Source organism: Pelophylax lessonae, assembly GCF_965119305.1.
Source record: "Pelophylax lessonae genome assembly, chromosome: 5".
Classification (NCBI taxonomy): domain Eukaryota; kingdom Metazoa; phylum Chordata; class Amphibia; order Anura; family Ranidae; genus Pelophylax; species Pelophylax lessonae.
Window position 1 is genome coordinate 283,518,826 of NC_138772.1, and position 15,957 is coordinate 283,534,782.

The following is a 15,957-nucleotide window of genomic DNA, read 5'->3' on the forward strand; positions in this document are numbered from 1 at the left end:
AATCTTGTGAGGTGGCTCAGAGAAATCCTCCTGTACAAAGACTAAGGCGTTCTGTCCCACCTGGCCAGGATCTCCGCTTGCAGAGTTCTCGTGTGAAATTAAGCAAACGGGACGGCTTCGAAGGCCGAAACCATCAGACCCAGGGACCGCATACAGGTCCGCAAGGAGGAGAGATCGTTGTCCCTGAGGGACCTGATCTCGTCCCGCAGGGTCTGGAGTTTGTCCTCCGGAAGAAAAACTTGTGCCTGAGCCGAGTCCAGGACCATCCCGAGTGACTGAAGGCGAACTGATGGAGTCAGTGCGGACTTCGGAAAAATGATGGTCCACCCAAACTCCTGGAGCTTCTGAACCGTCACGGACAGATCGCTCGTCAAAGTTGCACACAACCTTAACAGGAGGTCGTCTAGATAAAAGAGGACCGCAATCCCCCTTAAACGCAGCAAAGCCAGCACTGGAGCCAAAACCTTGGTGAATACCCTGGGAGCCGAAGCGAGACAGAAGGGCAGTGTCACAAACTGGTAATGCTCCTCTGTCACCGCGAAGCAGAGATATCTCGGATGACCCTCGAAGATAGGGATGTGCAGATACGCATCCTTCAAGTCGATGGAAGCCAGGAAGTCCCCTGGACTCAAGGATGCCAACACTGACCTGATGGATTCCATCCGGAACTTCTGCACCAGCACAAAGAGGTTCAGAGACTTTAGGTCCAGAATCAGACGCACTTTGCCCTCTTTTCTGGGCACCGTGAACAGGTTAGAATAAAAACCGTGAAACCTGTCCCTTGAAGGCACTGGCACAAGGACTCCTTGGGTGAGCAGATCCTGCACCGCCCCCATGAGATCTCTGAAAGGATCAGGAGTCAGATGGAGATTTGAAGGCAAGAACCTGTCTGCAGGGCGAGATCGAAACTTGATCTTGCACCCTGAACGAATCAGCTCGTGAACCCACCTGGCCTGAATTCTGGACAACCAGGGCTCCGGAAAGCAATGCATACGTCCCCCCACCCCTAAAACGGGTGAGGGCGTTCCTTCAGGAAGAGGTGGACTGGGCCGCCAAACCGGTCTGACCGGCCTTTGGCTTACCAGACCACAGCTTTTTGTGACCACCGGAGGGCTTAAATGATTTACCCTTTTCATGAGCCCCAAATGCACAAAAGGACCATGCTGAGCTTTAAAAGAAGGTCCCCGCCTAGCGCGGGTGGCCTTCCCCTTAGAGACCTGGGGCAAAAGAGTACTCTTAACCCCCCCCCCCCCCATAAGGCCCTTGATCAACTCATCCAGAGTATCTCCAAAAAGACGACTCCCCACATAAGGGACATCAGATACATCTTCTTGGAAGCATGATCAGCCGGACCAGCTTTTCAGCCAAATAATGCGGCGGTTTGCGACCCCGACCTCAGATAGCCGAGTGACTAACGGAACCTCGTCCAAGGCCACGTCACACCGGTACATCCCAGTCTGGGTCATCTGATCCACCATGTCAAGGGCAGTCGGAGAGGCCGACTCCGCCACCAGGGTGCTCCGAAGCACCTCGGACCATGCTGTGAGAGCCCGAGAGGCCATCCCTGAAGCAAACACAGGTTTGAGCAGGGAGGCCGCCACCAAATACATGTGGCGGAAAAGTGCCTCCACACGTCTATCTGCAGGATCCTTTAACACCGGAGAGTCCTCCACCAGCATCAAGGTGGATTCATTTAGCCTGGAAACAGTGTGGTCCACCTTAGGGGACACCGTCCGTTTGTCCACAGCCTTCACAAAGGGATAGCGGTAGTGAAATTGCTTAGGCACCACCAGCATATGTTTGATGCGACGCCATTGGTCGTTCACAATTTTGTGAAAGTCCTCAGGGCAGGGGAAAACCTGTGCCCTTTGGAACACGAAGGCAGCCCGCTTACTAACTGAGATGGCTCATCGTCAAGATTCAAACTTTCCCTAATGAAACTAATAAATGAGTCCATCGCAGTGGGAAGGTGGGGACAGAGACCCTTCTGGGGGGGGGGGGGCGTTGTCCGTGGCAACCAAATCAGGCTCTGAGTCAGAGGACTGGGAGGGCATAGGCCGTTTTTGAGAAGTACGTCCCGACATCAGCAGATCCACCTTGGACCCCAAAGTCGCAAGAGCAGCAGATAATGAGGCCATGGAAGGGGATTCAGGAGTACCCAAAGCCCCCACCAGGTCTGTGGGGAATTTGTTATCCTGGGAGTCCATATTGCAATGTAAAATAAACGGGACGCTGGTCCTTTAAAATCGGCAATCCCCCCCAACGCAACTTGCAGTACTTGAAAGAGCCCTTCAGAGAAGGCAAGAGCTACAAGTGAAAACCGTTTTAAGAGGAAAATGCCCAAGAAAATAGCAAAAATCTGCCCACAGTGTCTGTACTTGCCACACGCTGCTCGGTGAAGAAAATGGAAGGGAAGGAGGAAGTGACCTCACACCCCTAGAGGCTTATGCCTGTCCTGAGCCACAAAAAAATGGTGCCTATTGAAAGTCAATGGCAATAGTTACAGGCACGCTGGCCGCTGCCCTTACTAGGCGTTTGCCCATAGTTAAGATGCTGCCCGTTTGGCGCCAGGAAAAGGCCCTAAAATGGCTGCTGCCCATACTTGAGCCCAGACCATCTGCCCTTATCCAAGATGGAAGACGAGCTAAACGGCACCAATCTAGTACACACACACACACACGGTCTAGCCACTACAGGGGACCCCAGGGAGAACCCCTGAATGCTATGGAGCCCACCCACGCCCCCCGTGTACAGTAAATGCCCCGTACAGTGCCCTCAGCTGGGTCAGGGAGGGAGGGGAACATACCAAGTCGGCCAGAGGGGGATAACACAGAGACCACCAGCACTGCCATCCCCTAAGTGTGCCCACAGGACCTAGTCCCAGGGACAAGGGGGTAATACTCACCAGTCCAGAAAAAGCAGGCACCGCTCTGATACGGGAGATCTCCCACCTTGAGTGGGGGGTGCCGTCAGCCAGGGAGGGATGCTAGCAACCCATGGGCGTTCCTCAGCGAAGATAGATCTCGGCAGGCTCGTCCCACATCCCGAGGGGCACTGTCGTTGCGAGGGCAGGGCGCACCAGTGACCTGCGATGCCCGTTGGCAGGCTGGGACTCCATAAGGATCTATATTATCCAGTGCAAGGCCCAGCTCTGCTGTCGCTTGTAGTCCTCCAGGAAAATTCCGACTAACTAGCGATAGTGAGAGAAATAGAATTTTTGTAAGAACTTACCGTAAAATTATTTTCAACGAGTCCTCTGACAGTCGCCGCCCACTTATTCAATCTGCACGTCTGGGTATTGGCCTTCTCCACAGGAGTAAGCTAGGCAGAAGATTTTGTTAGAATAATCACAAAACCTTTGTATAGACACACCTACAGGGGGCTGTCCCTCTGGTCAATACCCCCAGCTATTCCCATTTCAGTTTGGTAGCAAGCAGTATAGAGATTCATAAACCCCAAAAGAGGGGTGGGAGGCGGCGACTGTCAGAGGACTCAGAAAAGAATTTCACGGTAAGTTCTTACAAAAATTGTATTTTCTCTTACTTCCTTTGACAGTCGCCGCCCACTCATTCAATCTGCACGTCTGAGACGTCCTAAAGAAGTGTAGATGTGAGGGGTGGGAAAACGCAACCGTAAAAGAGGCAACGCAGCACCCAGGTCAGAGAAAAGAATCTTTTCTGAACCAGAAAAAACAAACAGGGCAACAAGAAAGCTCAACAGGAGCGAAACCCAGGAAAACAAACAAGCAAGAACCCCAACAGGAGGAGACAGGCAAAAAACTACCCTGTCTCCCTTAAGGCACTCAAAACTTTCCGGCCAAAAGAGGCATCCGCTGATGTCAACACATCAAGTTTGTAAAACTTAGTAAAGGTATGCACGGACGACCAGGTCGCCGCTTTGCACACCTGAGTCACCGACGACTGATGGCGGAAGGCCCAAGACGCACTAATCGCTCTGGTAGAGTGCGCTGTGACAGGGAAAGGTGGAACCTGATCCCTAATCAAATAGGCCTGCACAATGGTCATTCTGTTTTATTTAGAAATGGTTGCCGCAGACGCAGCCGTACCTTCCAGGGTCACTCAGGACGGACAAAAAGACTTCCTGAAGGATTCAGTAGACGACAGGTAGACCCTGATCGCCCAGACATCCAAGGAATGCAAAGCAAACTCCTTAGGATGCTTAGGCTTCGCACACAGCGAAGGCAAGACAATGTCCTCATTGAGGTGGAAGTCCGAAACCACCTTCGGAAGAAAAGACTGATGAGGTCGCAAGACCACTTTATCCTTATGAACAACCAGGTAAGGAGAAGCGGCAGGACAAGGCCACCAAGTCCGACACCCTGCGAGCAGATGTGATCGCCACCAGAAAAGCAATTTCCGGGACAGCACAGGCAGAGGAATCTCCCGGATGTTCTCAAAGGGAGAACGTTGCAAAACGGACAGAACCAAAATTCAGGTCCCAAGGAGGGCAAGGGTATCCTCCTAGGGGGAGCCAGATGACGCACCCCTTGAATAAAGGTGCGGGATCAAAGAATTTGACGCCAAGAAACAGAATGGCCAGCGCAGACAACTGGCCCTTAATAGTGGTCAGCGCAAGACGCAGATCCACACCGGTTTGCATGGAAAGCCAACACCTTCGCCAGAGAAAATGAGTGGGGATGGAACCCCTGCAACTCACACCAGGCGAAATAGGCCTTCCAGGTACGATAATAAATCTTACCAGAGGAAGCCTTCCTAGCCTTGAGCAAGGTAGAAATGACCGCCGACGAGAGACCTCTGTCTCTCAAGACCTGGCTTTCAACAGCCACGCCGTCAAAGCCAGCGACTGTAAAGCAGGATGGAAGATCAGCCCTTGAGACAGAAGATCGTCTCTTAGTGGGAGCCGCCAGGGAGGCTCGACGACCATTTGCATGATGTCTGCGTACCAAGATCGACACGGCCAGTCTGGGGCCACCAGAATCACCAACCTCGGTTTCCGAGACCAACCTGTGGAGGAATCTGGACAACAACTGAAATCGGAGGAAAGGCATAGATCAGTCGATACCGATGCCAAGGCACCACCAATGCGTCCGAGGCGTCTGCCAGAGGATCGCGCGTTCATGCCACGAACCTTTCCACCTTGTTGAGACGAGACACTAACAGATCAACATCCGGGGATCCCCACCGCGCACACAGCATCTGAAACACCTCCGGGTGTAGCGACCATTCCCCCTGGTCCAGGGTCTGGCGACTCAGATAGTCCGCCTGCCAATTCTCCACACCTGAAATGTGAACTGCCGAAATCGACAGGACCTGCGTCTCGGCCCAGGACAGAATCCCGGCCACTTCCTTGGCCGCCCGGGCACTCCTGGTAAACCCTTGGTGATTGATGTAAGCTACCGCAGTTGTGTTGTCCGTCTGTACACACACACTGGGCAGCCCCGAAGACGATCCAACCAACGGAGAAAACAGAGCCTGATTGCCCGCAGTTCCAAGACATTTAATCGGCAGGGAGGACTCCCCCTCTGACTAGGTGCCCTGGGCACATAACTTGCCCAGAACTCCACCCCAGCCCGACAGGCTGGCGTCCGTGGTGACCAGTCCATAGCAACGGTCGAAAGGACTTGCCTTCCGTCAGAGCAGGAGACTGGAGCCACCACAGAAGATCCAATCTCACCTGTGGGCTCAAAGAAATCCTCCTTTCTAAAGACTGAGGATGTCTGTCCCACTGGACCAGAAACTCCGCTTGAAGAGATCTCATGTGAAACTGTGCAAATGGGATCGCTTCGAAAGCCGACACCATGAAGCCAAGGGACCGCATGCAGGTCCAAAGCGAGGAGAACTCGTTGTCCCTGAGGGACCTGACCTCGTCCTGCAGGATTCTGAGCTTGTCCTCCGGAAGAAAGACCTTCGCCTGGGCAGAGTCCAGAATCATCCCCAGGTAAGGGAGACGAACAGAAGGGGACAAGGTCGACTTCTGAAAATTGATGGTCCACCCAAACGCCTGGAGTGTCTGAACCGTGAGTGACAGTGTGGCCCTGGAACTCAATCTTAACAGGAGATCATCCAGGTACCCGAGGATGGCAATCCCCTGCACCCTTAACAGGGCTAGAACAGGAGCCAACACTTTGGTAAAAACCCTTGGACCTGAAGCAAGACAGAAAGGTAACGCCACAAACTGATAGTGCTCCTCCGCTATTGCGAAGCGGAGGTACCGCTGATGACCCTCGTAGATAGGGATGTGTAGATACGCATCCTTGAGGTCGATGGAAGCCAAGAAATCCCCTGGACTCAGGGATGCCACCAACGACCGGAGGGACTTCATTCTGAACCCACACAAAGCGGTTTAGAAATTACAAGTCCAGAATCGGACGCACCTTGCCTTCCTTTCTGGGCACTGAACAGATTTGAGTAAAAACCCCGAAACCTGTCCAGCTGTGGAACCGGGACAACCACCCCTTGGGCGACAGAGATCCCAGAAGCGATCGGGGGTTAAATGAAGATTTGAGGGGAAGAACCTGTCTGCGGGGCGAGACCTAAACTCGATCTTGTACCCTGAACGAATGAGTTCTTGAACCCACCTGTCTTGAATCTTTGACAGCCAAGGCTCGGGAAAACAACGCAGACGTCCCCCCACCCCTGAAACGGGTGAGGGCGTCCCTTCAGGACAAGGCAGACTGAGTCGCTGTGCCAGCGTGGCCGGCTTTGAAATTGCCCGCCCAAGGCTTCTTCTGGCCACCAGAGGCCTTAAAAGACTTCCCTTTGTCTTGTGCCTTGAAGGCACGAAAGGACCCATTGGTAGGTTTAAAGGAGGGACCCTGCTTGGCGCGGGATGATTTCCCTCTAGTCACCTGGGGCAAAAGAGTGCTCTTGCCCCCAGTGAGCCCCTTGATCAGTTCATCCAGAGAGTCCCCAAAAAGACAACTCCCCGCATAAGGGATGTCGGTCACTGTCTTCTTGGAAGACTGGTCGGCCGACCAGCTTTTCCACCAAGTGATGCGTCGGATCGCAAGCGCCGATAGTCGTGCAACTAAAGGGGCCTCATCCAAGGCCGCGTCACACAGGTACAGAATGGCTTGGCCCATTTGATCCACCATCTCCAGAGCAGCAGGAGAAGCGGAGTCAGCAATCAGAGTGCACTTAAGCATCTTGGCCCACTCGACAACAGCCTGAGAGACCATTACCGAAGCAAACATGGGTTTCAGCAAGGAACCCGCTACCAGATAGATGTGGCGGGAAAGCGTTTCCACCCGCCTATCCGCAGGGTCTTTAAACACCGGAGAATCCTCCACGGGCATTAAAGTGGCTTTATTTAACCTGGACACAGTGTGGTCCACCTTAGGAGCCGCAGTCCAGCGAGAATCCACCGGATCCGCAAAGGGATAACGTTACTGAAATCTCTTGGGCACCACAAAATTATGTTTTATACGGCGCCAGTTTATACAGTTCCGTGAAACTCCTCGGGGCAAGGAAAAACCTGACCTGATCTTTGGGCTTTGCGGGGTCCCAAAAGGAAGACAGCTTACCCGACAGGTGGGGTTCATCATCCAAATTTAAAGTGTCCTTAACAGAGTGCCTCCACATCCGACAGAGGACTGAGACCCCTAAGGGGGGACGTTGTCCGTGGCAACCAAATGTGGCTCTGAATCAGAAGACAGAGGGCATAGGCCTTTTCTTAGAAGCCCGGTCAGACATCAACAAGTCCACTTTTGACGCTAAAGTCGCAAGTGCAGCAGTAAGCGAGACTATAGCAGAGGATTCAGGAGTACCTGAACCCTCCACCAGATCTGGGGGGAATTTGCTATCCTGGGACTCCATAACAGCACTATCCATTTAAATGATGCTGGCCCTTTAAAATCGGTGATTCCCACGGTCCCCACCGCAAATGGAAACCTAGTCCCCTGCTACAGGAAACTAAAAATGAATGCAGGCCAGGGAATACAGTAAAAGGCCCCCACAGTGTGCTATACTTGCCTACGCTGCTGAGGATCTGAAGGGAAGAAGGAGGAAGTGACCTCACGCCCCTAGAGGCAAAGACAGCCCTGAGCCACAAGAAAATGGTTGCCAATAGAAGTCTATGGGAGAAAAGCTCTGGGAAAATGGCCGCTGCCCACAAAGGACATCATGCCCACACTAAAGACGGCGCCCGATCGGGGCCAAAAAGGATGACAGAAAAATGGCTGCTGCCCACAGTATGAGGGCTAACAGCCTGCCCACACCCAAAATGGCGGCCGCGCGGTTTAGCGCTATTTGCGGCCCCAAAATGCCATGCACTGGCCCCCACAGAGTACCACAAGCACACCAGGGACATAGGAGACCCCCGCACTGGGGGAAAAACCGCGACAGTGCCCCCGCAGGGACCGGAAAGGGACACACAGGGACCGCACCTACAGCCATGAGGGGGACATCACAGAACCCATACTGAACTGTCATCCCCAAAACAGAGGGCCCACATACACACCCCAACAAACCCGGTCAGAGACAGAGGGGTAGCATGGTACTCACCGGTCCAGCGAACGTGGGCACCGCTCTGTGGTAGGAAGCCTCCCACCCCGAGTTGGGGTGCCGTCAGCCGAAAGGGACGCTAGCAACACACGGGCGTACCGCAGTTGAGACATCCTGGCAAAGATAAACAACTTCACAGGCTCGTCCCTGAAGTCAGGGACATTGTCGTTTGCAAGGCCTGGGCATACCAATAACCTGCTAAGGCTTGATTGCAGGCTGGGAGTCCGTAAGGCTCTAGAATAACTAGTGCGAGTCCCAGCTCTGCAAACGCTGTAGTCTTCTAAAGTCCGACTAAGCGCAGGAACAAATAAAAAGCTATCTTTTGAAAAGAATAAATACTTTAGAGAGAAGCACAAAAAGAAGAAAAAAAGCTGAGACCGAAGCCACAGCTAGGGAAAGCCAGCCTACTCCAAAGCTAGGCAGCAGAAAACTGAATTGGGAATGAAGCTAGCTGGGGGTATTGACCAGAGGGACAGCCCCCTGTAGGTGTCTATACAAAAGTTTTGTGATTATTCTAACAAAATCTTCTGCCTAGCTTACTCCTGTGGAGAAGGCCAATACCCAGATATGCAGATTGAATGAGTGGGCGGCGACTGTCAGAGGACGTAAGAGAAAAAAAAGCTATTTCTAAAAGAAAACAAAAAAAACATTTTGGGGGAAAAAAAAAACAAAGAAACTGAGACGCTAGGTCCCAGCAAGGAAGAGCTAGCCTACTCCTGACACTAGGCAGCATAAAACTGAGGAACAGGAACTGAGAAAACGGATGGCCCCCTAAAGGTTTATCCAAGTATAGAAAAGTTTTTATTAACCTTTCAAACTGCCTAGCTTGCTCCTGCTGAGGGCGCCATTACCCACTAGTGAAGGCTGTATGACCGGGGGCAAACCTTTTTTTGCACAGAGACTTCGCTTGGCATGCACTTAGAGGATTTGGAAGGACGCTTGGCTCCCACAGTAGCAGGAACTTGGTGGGCTTACTTTTATACCCGTTATCTTACGACGTTACTGCAACTAGAGGGTGCCAAGTGGTTGACATGCCCAGTGAGAACCACTGGGCCTAACAGCAGCCAGTAGAGAGTGCTCTTAGGTAACAGAGTCCAGCTCTTCTACATGCCCAGAAATGTAGTAGAAGGTGGACAGAATGTGGACATTAGGGAGTGGCCCCGGTTTCTAGTTTGAACAGGCCACAAAGCAAAGGCTTCAATTACCATACAGCCTGATAATGAGATGCGTGCAACCGTGTAAAAGAGCACTAGAGGAATCACCAGAGGGATATCAAGAACTGATGACCAAACCCCTTTATTACAGGCAGACTCTAAAAGTAGTGGTTGTCCTATGCTGCCAATGCTCCCAGGGCCATGCATACCACCCTGGAGAACAGGGGGATCTGGACCTAAGAAATAAGCCCCGTCTTCCAATGCAGTGATTCAGGACTGCTGTGGCATCAGTGGACCACCTTCAGCTGAAGACCGGGAGCTGCCTGCCTGTCTGGGGACACCGACTAGCTGGCCCACCATAGTGTATGTTCTCACAGGCTGCTACGAAGACAGAGCTGTCACAGTTGAACTTACGGCTTGGCTTGCATGTGCTCGATGGTCGGTCTGTGGAAATACAAGGATTTTTATTAACCAGCTTGTCAACAGTTGATCGATTTCAATTTTTGCATATCAGTGGATTCTTTAAAATCAAAAGTGCAAAAAAAAAAAAAAAAAAAAAAAAAAAAGGAAAGAAGAATCCCATCGAGGGTTCTGAGGTCCTAACTCTGAATACTACTGGAGAAAAAAAAAAAAAAAGGGGGGGGGGAGGGGAATTTTTGATTTACCACTAAAGTCTTTTCTGGAGTACAGTACAGGAAAAAATTCTCAGTCTTAACCATTGTTATATGGTGCCACCTTTGGAGGACACTGGCATAAAAAAGGTACAGAAACACTACCAATATAACTCCTTCCACCCCAGCAAGCGTTAGCTTAGCATCAACCAAAATCATCAGAATAGAGGGGAAAGACATGTCCTGTACTATAAGAAAAATAATTTGCTGTTAAAGTAAAAACTCCAATTTTCTTAATTGTACAGTACAGGATTCTTTGTCTTACTTATTGGATGTCCAAAACCAATTCCAACTAAGGGCCGGGCAACACAGCAACCAAAACATTAACAGGCCCACGTGTCAAGGAAGGGCTCAAAATTCAGAGCACCTAGAAGGACCTTAACACCCGACACCGCCCTCGGAGAGTTGGACAATTTAGGAGTAGCAACTGAGAGATACATGTCAAGCCAGACAAGGGAAGGAAAATTTCCAGAGCAGAGAAAAGTCATAACACTGTCCTAGTTAAGGTGAATAAAGACAAACACATTAGGGAGAAAAGAGGCCATGGCTTCAAACAACCTTGTTCTTAAGGAAAATGGGGACATGCAGTGGTCATTCCATGAGTTTGCCATGGCCTGGAAGGTACCCCATATGCAGGAAGTAATGACTGACCTGTTAGTTTCCATGCAGGACTTATGTACCCAAAGTGAAAAATATGGGTCAAAATTCTGCTTCAGCCAAGATCCCAGGGTGAAGCGGTATCAAAGTAGTGAAAGGTTTTGCCAAGCCAAAACACCTAATGTCTGAAAGTTCTGGGATCAGTTTAAGGGTGAAGACCACTAGGGACTTGGATTGACCTAAAACAGCCGATGCAATATGACAATAGGCTATGAGTTAAGGTCAAAGACTAAAACTTGCTCGCATATCACTTCATCCAAAGGTATATGGTACACTGACATTTAGACTAAGGAGGATAGGGAGAGAAAAGGTGATCGCAATACACTTGATTGGAGAAGACCCACATGGCAAGATGCTGTACAAATAGTCAATAGTATATATAAGGATCTAATTCTATATAAAAGCGAGATTGCACCAACTCGCAGAGCTGTTGCAGAGCAGAAGGGGTTAATGCATGTACTTCAAGTCTCAATATGGACTGTAACATTCACAAAACAATGCAAGCAGTGGGCTTAAAGTGGTAGCAAACCGGCATTTTTTTTATCCTGCAAGGTAAAGTTATAATGTGCTAGTATGCATCACATACTAGCATATTATGTAAAACTTACCTTAAAAAAACGAAGCCCTTCAGCGACGCACAGTCAACGCTGACAGGGATTTCATCTTCACCTTTCTTCCAGGTTCGCATCCTCTGGCCATCTGATTGGCTGCCCCATGATGATGTGACTCCTACACATGAGGCGCTATTCAAGGTATTCGCCGGTGACGTCACTGGCCCATTCACAAGTAAAAGTAAATATCTCCTAAACTATGCACGTTTAGGAGATATTTCCTGTACCTATAGGTAAGCCTTATTATAGGCTTACCTATAGGTAAATGTCAACCATGAGAGTTCACTCCCACTTTATTGCTCATGCTTGGCAAGTTACCAAAGGCCACTGTTTAAAACAGTGTACAGCGAGACCTTGTCAACCAAGATTATCCAAGGGACACTGCAGAACAGGAGGGGTTAATGACAGTCTGTGATTAAGGCACCGGTTTCACCATTTAAAAAATGTATCTAAAACCAAACAAAATATAGTCCAACTAATTAGCAGTTTTAGATGCAGCAGCTTCATCACCATTTTATTTTAGGCTTTTACAACTTCCATGTTCACCTGATAATCCTGACAATGGAACGGTTCCTGTCAAGGTGAACACTGACTGACTTTCATACCGAGCACTAAACATTACTAAAAAACTTAACACTATAGAACATAATTAAAAACAAGAGAAATGTATAGGAAAATCAGTTAATCCTATTTAAACAAAGCAACCCAGTGTTTATAGTCCTCCTTACCCGCACACATTGTCCTTAGTAGAATCAGTCCCCGGATTGCTGCAAGATTTGATTCTTCCATCCTCATTCACTACATTATCTATTCCCACAGCTGGTTCATCTGTTGTTTCTGTCACATCCTCAACAGCTTCTTTAACAACTGGCACACTGGCCGCAACAGTGGGGAGCCTCCGAAGCAGCTGCAAGAAAAGGGGTCAGGTTTTAGGTCATTTTTCAGAGAACAGTATGGGAAAATAACTTTAGACAGGAGAAGAACAAATATTTGCCAAACACACTGAAACTCACTCTACAGAAAATAAAATTGGATATTCACTTAAACATCTAGCTCAATAATTGAGGTTTATATGCCTAGTATTTTTATGGACCATGCACTTCCATCTATTAGAATTTAGTTAAAGTGTTAGTTCCAAGATGCTCAGAGACAAAGGAGCAAGCCATGAAAATGGTATGGGTAGGATGACGACTCTGCAAACATTTGTTGTGGCCCTGTGTGTCTCCATCTTGCTAGTATGCCATCAAGGCAGTGGACACATTTAAGGCAGCAAAATGCTGCCTAAAAAAGGAGAAGTTTACCTTTCGTACAAAAAAAAAAAAAAAAAAAAAGGAGTAGAGGCAAAAAGACGAAGGCAAAAGTGCATTTATCTTTTTTTTTTTACATTGCAACCTGTAAAACATTGCACCCTCAACAGACCGAAGGGGCAATGCCTGGATCCTGCAGACATTCAATCAGTCTGTCCCTACCTGCTGTTTAGGCAGGCAGCTACTGAAGTCCAGGAAAAATCAATGAACTAGGAGAGCGCTCACCAGTGCCCTCGCAGTTCATCAAGAACTACAAGCTGTCTGCCACGGTGGTGGACGATACTTCTGTAAAATTAAATAACTTGATCTCTGTAACTTTATAATGAGGGTTTACGGGCAGAGCCCCTCACAGCTGCGCTGTTTTTATATTGTCAAAGCGGACATGGGGAGACGAACCCCCCAGCTGCTGTCTTAGTGCATTATTTTTAACATATTGCACTCTAAACACGGGTTGGGCCCCGTTTTGCCTTCAAAAACTGCTTTAATTCTTTGTGGCATAGATTCAACAAGGTTTTGGGAAATTTCCTCAAAAGATTTTGGTTCTTGACAGGATAGCATCAAGCAATTGCTGCAGATTTGTCGGCTGCACATCCATGATGCGAATCTCTAGTTTTACCGCATGTCAAAAAGGAGCTCTATTGGATTTAGATCCGCTAACTGTGGAGGCCATTGGAGTACAATGAACTAATTGTCACATTCATGAAACCAATTTGAGATAATTTGAGCTTTGAGACATGGTGCATTATCCTGCTGGAAGTAACCATCAGAAGATGGGTACACTGTAGTTAAAGGGATGGGCTTTTTAATTCGTGATAGACCGATAGTTTTTTTTTTTTTATTGCCAATCGTATATTGGTATCGCCCGATATTTTCACACATGTAAAAATTACCCAAAAAAAAAAAAAAAAAAAACAAATTCTACACAAATCTCTTAATAAACATGTTAATCTTTGTTTATTAACATTTTTAACATTAAAGTGGAGTTCCACCCTATTTTTATACTTACCTCCATCTTCTCGCTCCGGGTCACCTGAAAAAGAAATGGATAATCGCATATTTTTTTTTTTTTTACTTACCTCGTAGCGAAGAAAATATACTTACCTTACTTCCTTCCTCCTTCCTCGGCCGCGGCCCGTCGTCACTTCCTGGCTCTGCAATGATTCCTGGGAGCTGGACGTCATAGCCCCCAGGAATCATTGCGCCTGCACCGGCCCCGACGTCAGTTCCGGGTCGCGCGCGTCATCCCCTTCTAAACAGCTTCTGGGCATGCCCAGAAGCTGTGGAGGGGTGACGCGCGCGACCCGGAAGTGACGTCGGGGCCGGCGCAGAGCATCGTGGGACCACAGAAGGCGGAAGAAGACGCCGAAGAGGACGCGCTGGCTTCAAGCTGCCCACATCTGAGATGGCAGCGCTGGACAAGACGTTTGCAAGGTAAGTATTTCGTCTTGCAGGTAAGTGCAACCCGGGACAGATCAGAGGCTAGCCATTGTGGAATGCACTAGCCCTGACTGTCCCGGGGGTATTAAAAAAAAAAAAAACAAATCCAGGGTGGAACTCCGCTTTAAATGCTCGTTCTTCACACCTTAACTGCATAAAAACTGATGAAACCTTCAATTGCAGGGACATTTGCTTTGCATTTCACATCATCTGATTGTGCAATTAATGCATAATGAAGTGCTGCAGTAGTGGACTCACTCACACTGCAATATGTTACTACAGTGCAAAACAGCTAGAAAAAAAAAGCTAGGCAACAACAACAGCTACACAAAATACACATACACAGTGGATTGCATGGACTGGAGTCAGTGGAAGAGGACTACCTCTGCAGTAAGGCACTAACTGCAACTAATGCAGTGCAGTCAGTGAAAAACTGCTAGAAAAAAAGCAAGGCAACAGCTACACATGTCACAGTGGATTGGACTGGAGACAGGGGAGGACTACCTCTGTCTGCAGCAGGGCACTCACTGCAACTACAGCAGTCAGTGCAAAACTGCTAGAAAAAAAAAAAAAAAACTAGGCAACAGCTACACATTGGATTAGACTCTTAGCAGTAGGGCACTCACTGCAGTTATAGCAGTCAGTGCAAAAATGCTAGATAAAAAGGTAGGCAACAGCTAGACAGTGGACTGGAGTGGACACTACTCTTTTTAATACTCCCAGTTAAGTAGAACAATATTATAATATTATAATGCAGAAAGCAGAACATTTCAGCATGTCCATGGTCACCTGTTAAAGGTCTTCTGTTTCTACAATCACTTTACTATTTGTGTCAGCGAAATTAAAGAGTGCCAATTTAACCCTGCGCAGTGCAACTTATCTACTCAACAATTACGGACGTTAACAAAACTAAAAAAAATCCAGACCTGATCATAAAGCCATCTGATAAGGGGGGGGGGGGGGGGGGGGGATATTGTTTTAATGACCAAAATCCAATATGAACAGATGTGCATGGACATCTTTACCAAGTCAGTATGGTACAAACGGATACCTCTCTCCAAAACAGTGAAATTTAATGCAGAATACTTAGACCTGATTGGACAAGCATTCCAATCAGGTCTAGTTGACTAAGACACTTACAACTTCTTAAATAATCGCTTTCCTAGGAAAGCGACGTTTCACGATCTCCCCAAAACACAAAAAAACAACCTACTGGCCCCACCCGGGAGACATATCGTCTTGGGTATAGGCAGCCTTACGGAAAACGCCAGTCGCGTCGTGGACTTTTTTCTACTACCTCATGTTACCAGACTCCCCTCATACGTGAAAGATACACTCGACTTTCTCAGGACTATTGAGGATATGGTGGTTTCTCCCGACGCCCTGCTCGTGACTCTGGATGTCGAAGCGCTTTACTCAAGCATCCCTTGAGCAGGGTGTCGGGATGATTCGCACCTTTCGCTACGTATAGGACTACCGCACATGGCCAATTTGCGATTTTTTTTATTGAATCTTCTCATGTTTATTCCTACCCACAATTGGTTTGTGTTCAACGGTTCCCACTACCTCCAGGTACAGGGCGTGGCCATGGGCACTTGTTGTGCCCCGGCCAACGCCAACCTGTACCTGGGGGGGGG

At 48.8% G+C, this 15,957-nt stretch overlaps 1 protein-coding gene across 1 annotated transcript in view; it reads right to left on the minus strand.

Annotated features, from left to right (window-relative positions):
* The window catches only part of NSUN2 (NOP2/Sun RNA methyltransferase 2), a 94,729-nt gene that overhangs the window by 24,978 nt on the left and 53,794 nt on the right, over nt 1-15,957 (minus strand). Inside the window, exon 13 of the mRNA XM_082257992.1 lies at nt 12,305-12,483. Coding sequence (XP_082114118.1) covers nt 12,305-12,483 — 179 coding nt within the window. The remainder of the gene's footprint in view (nt 1-12,304; nt 12,484-15,957) is intronic.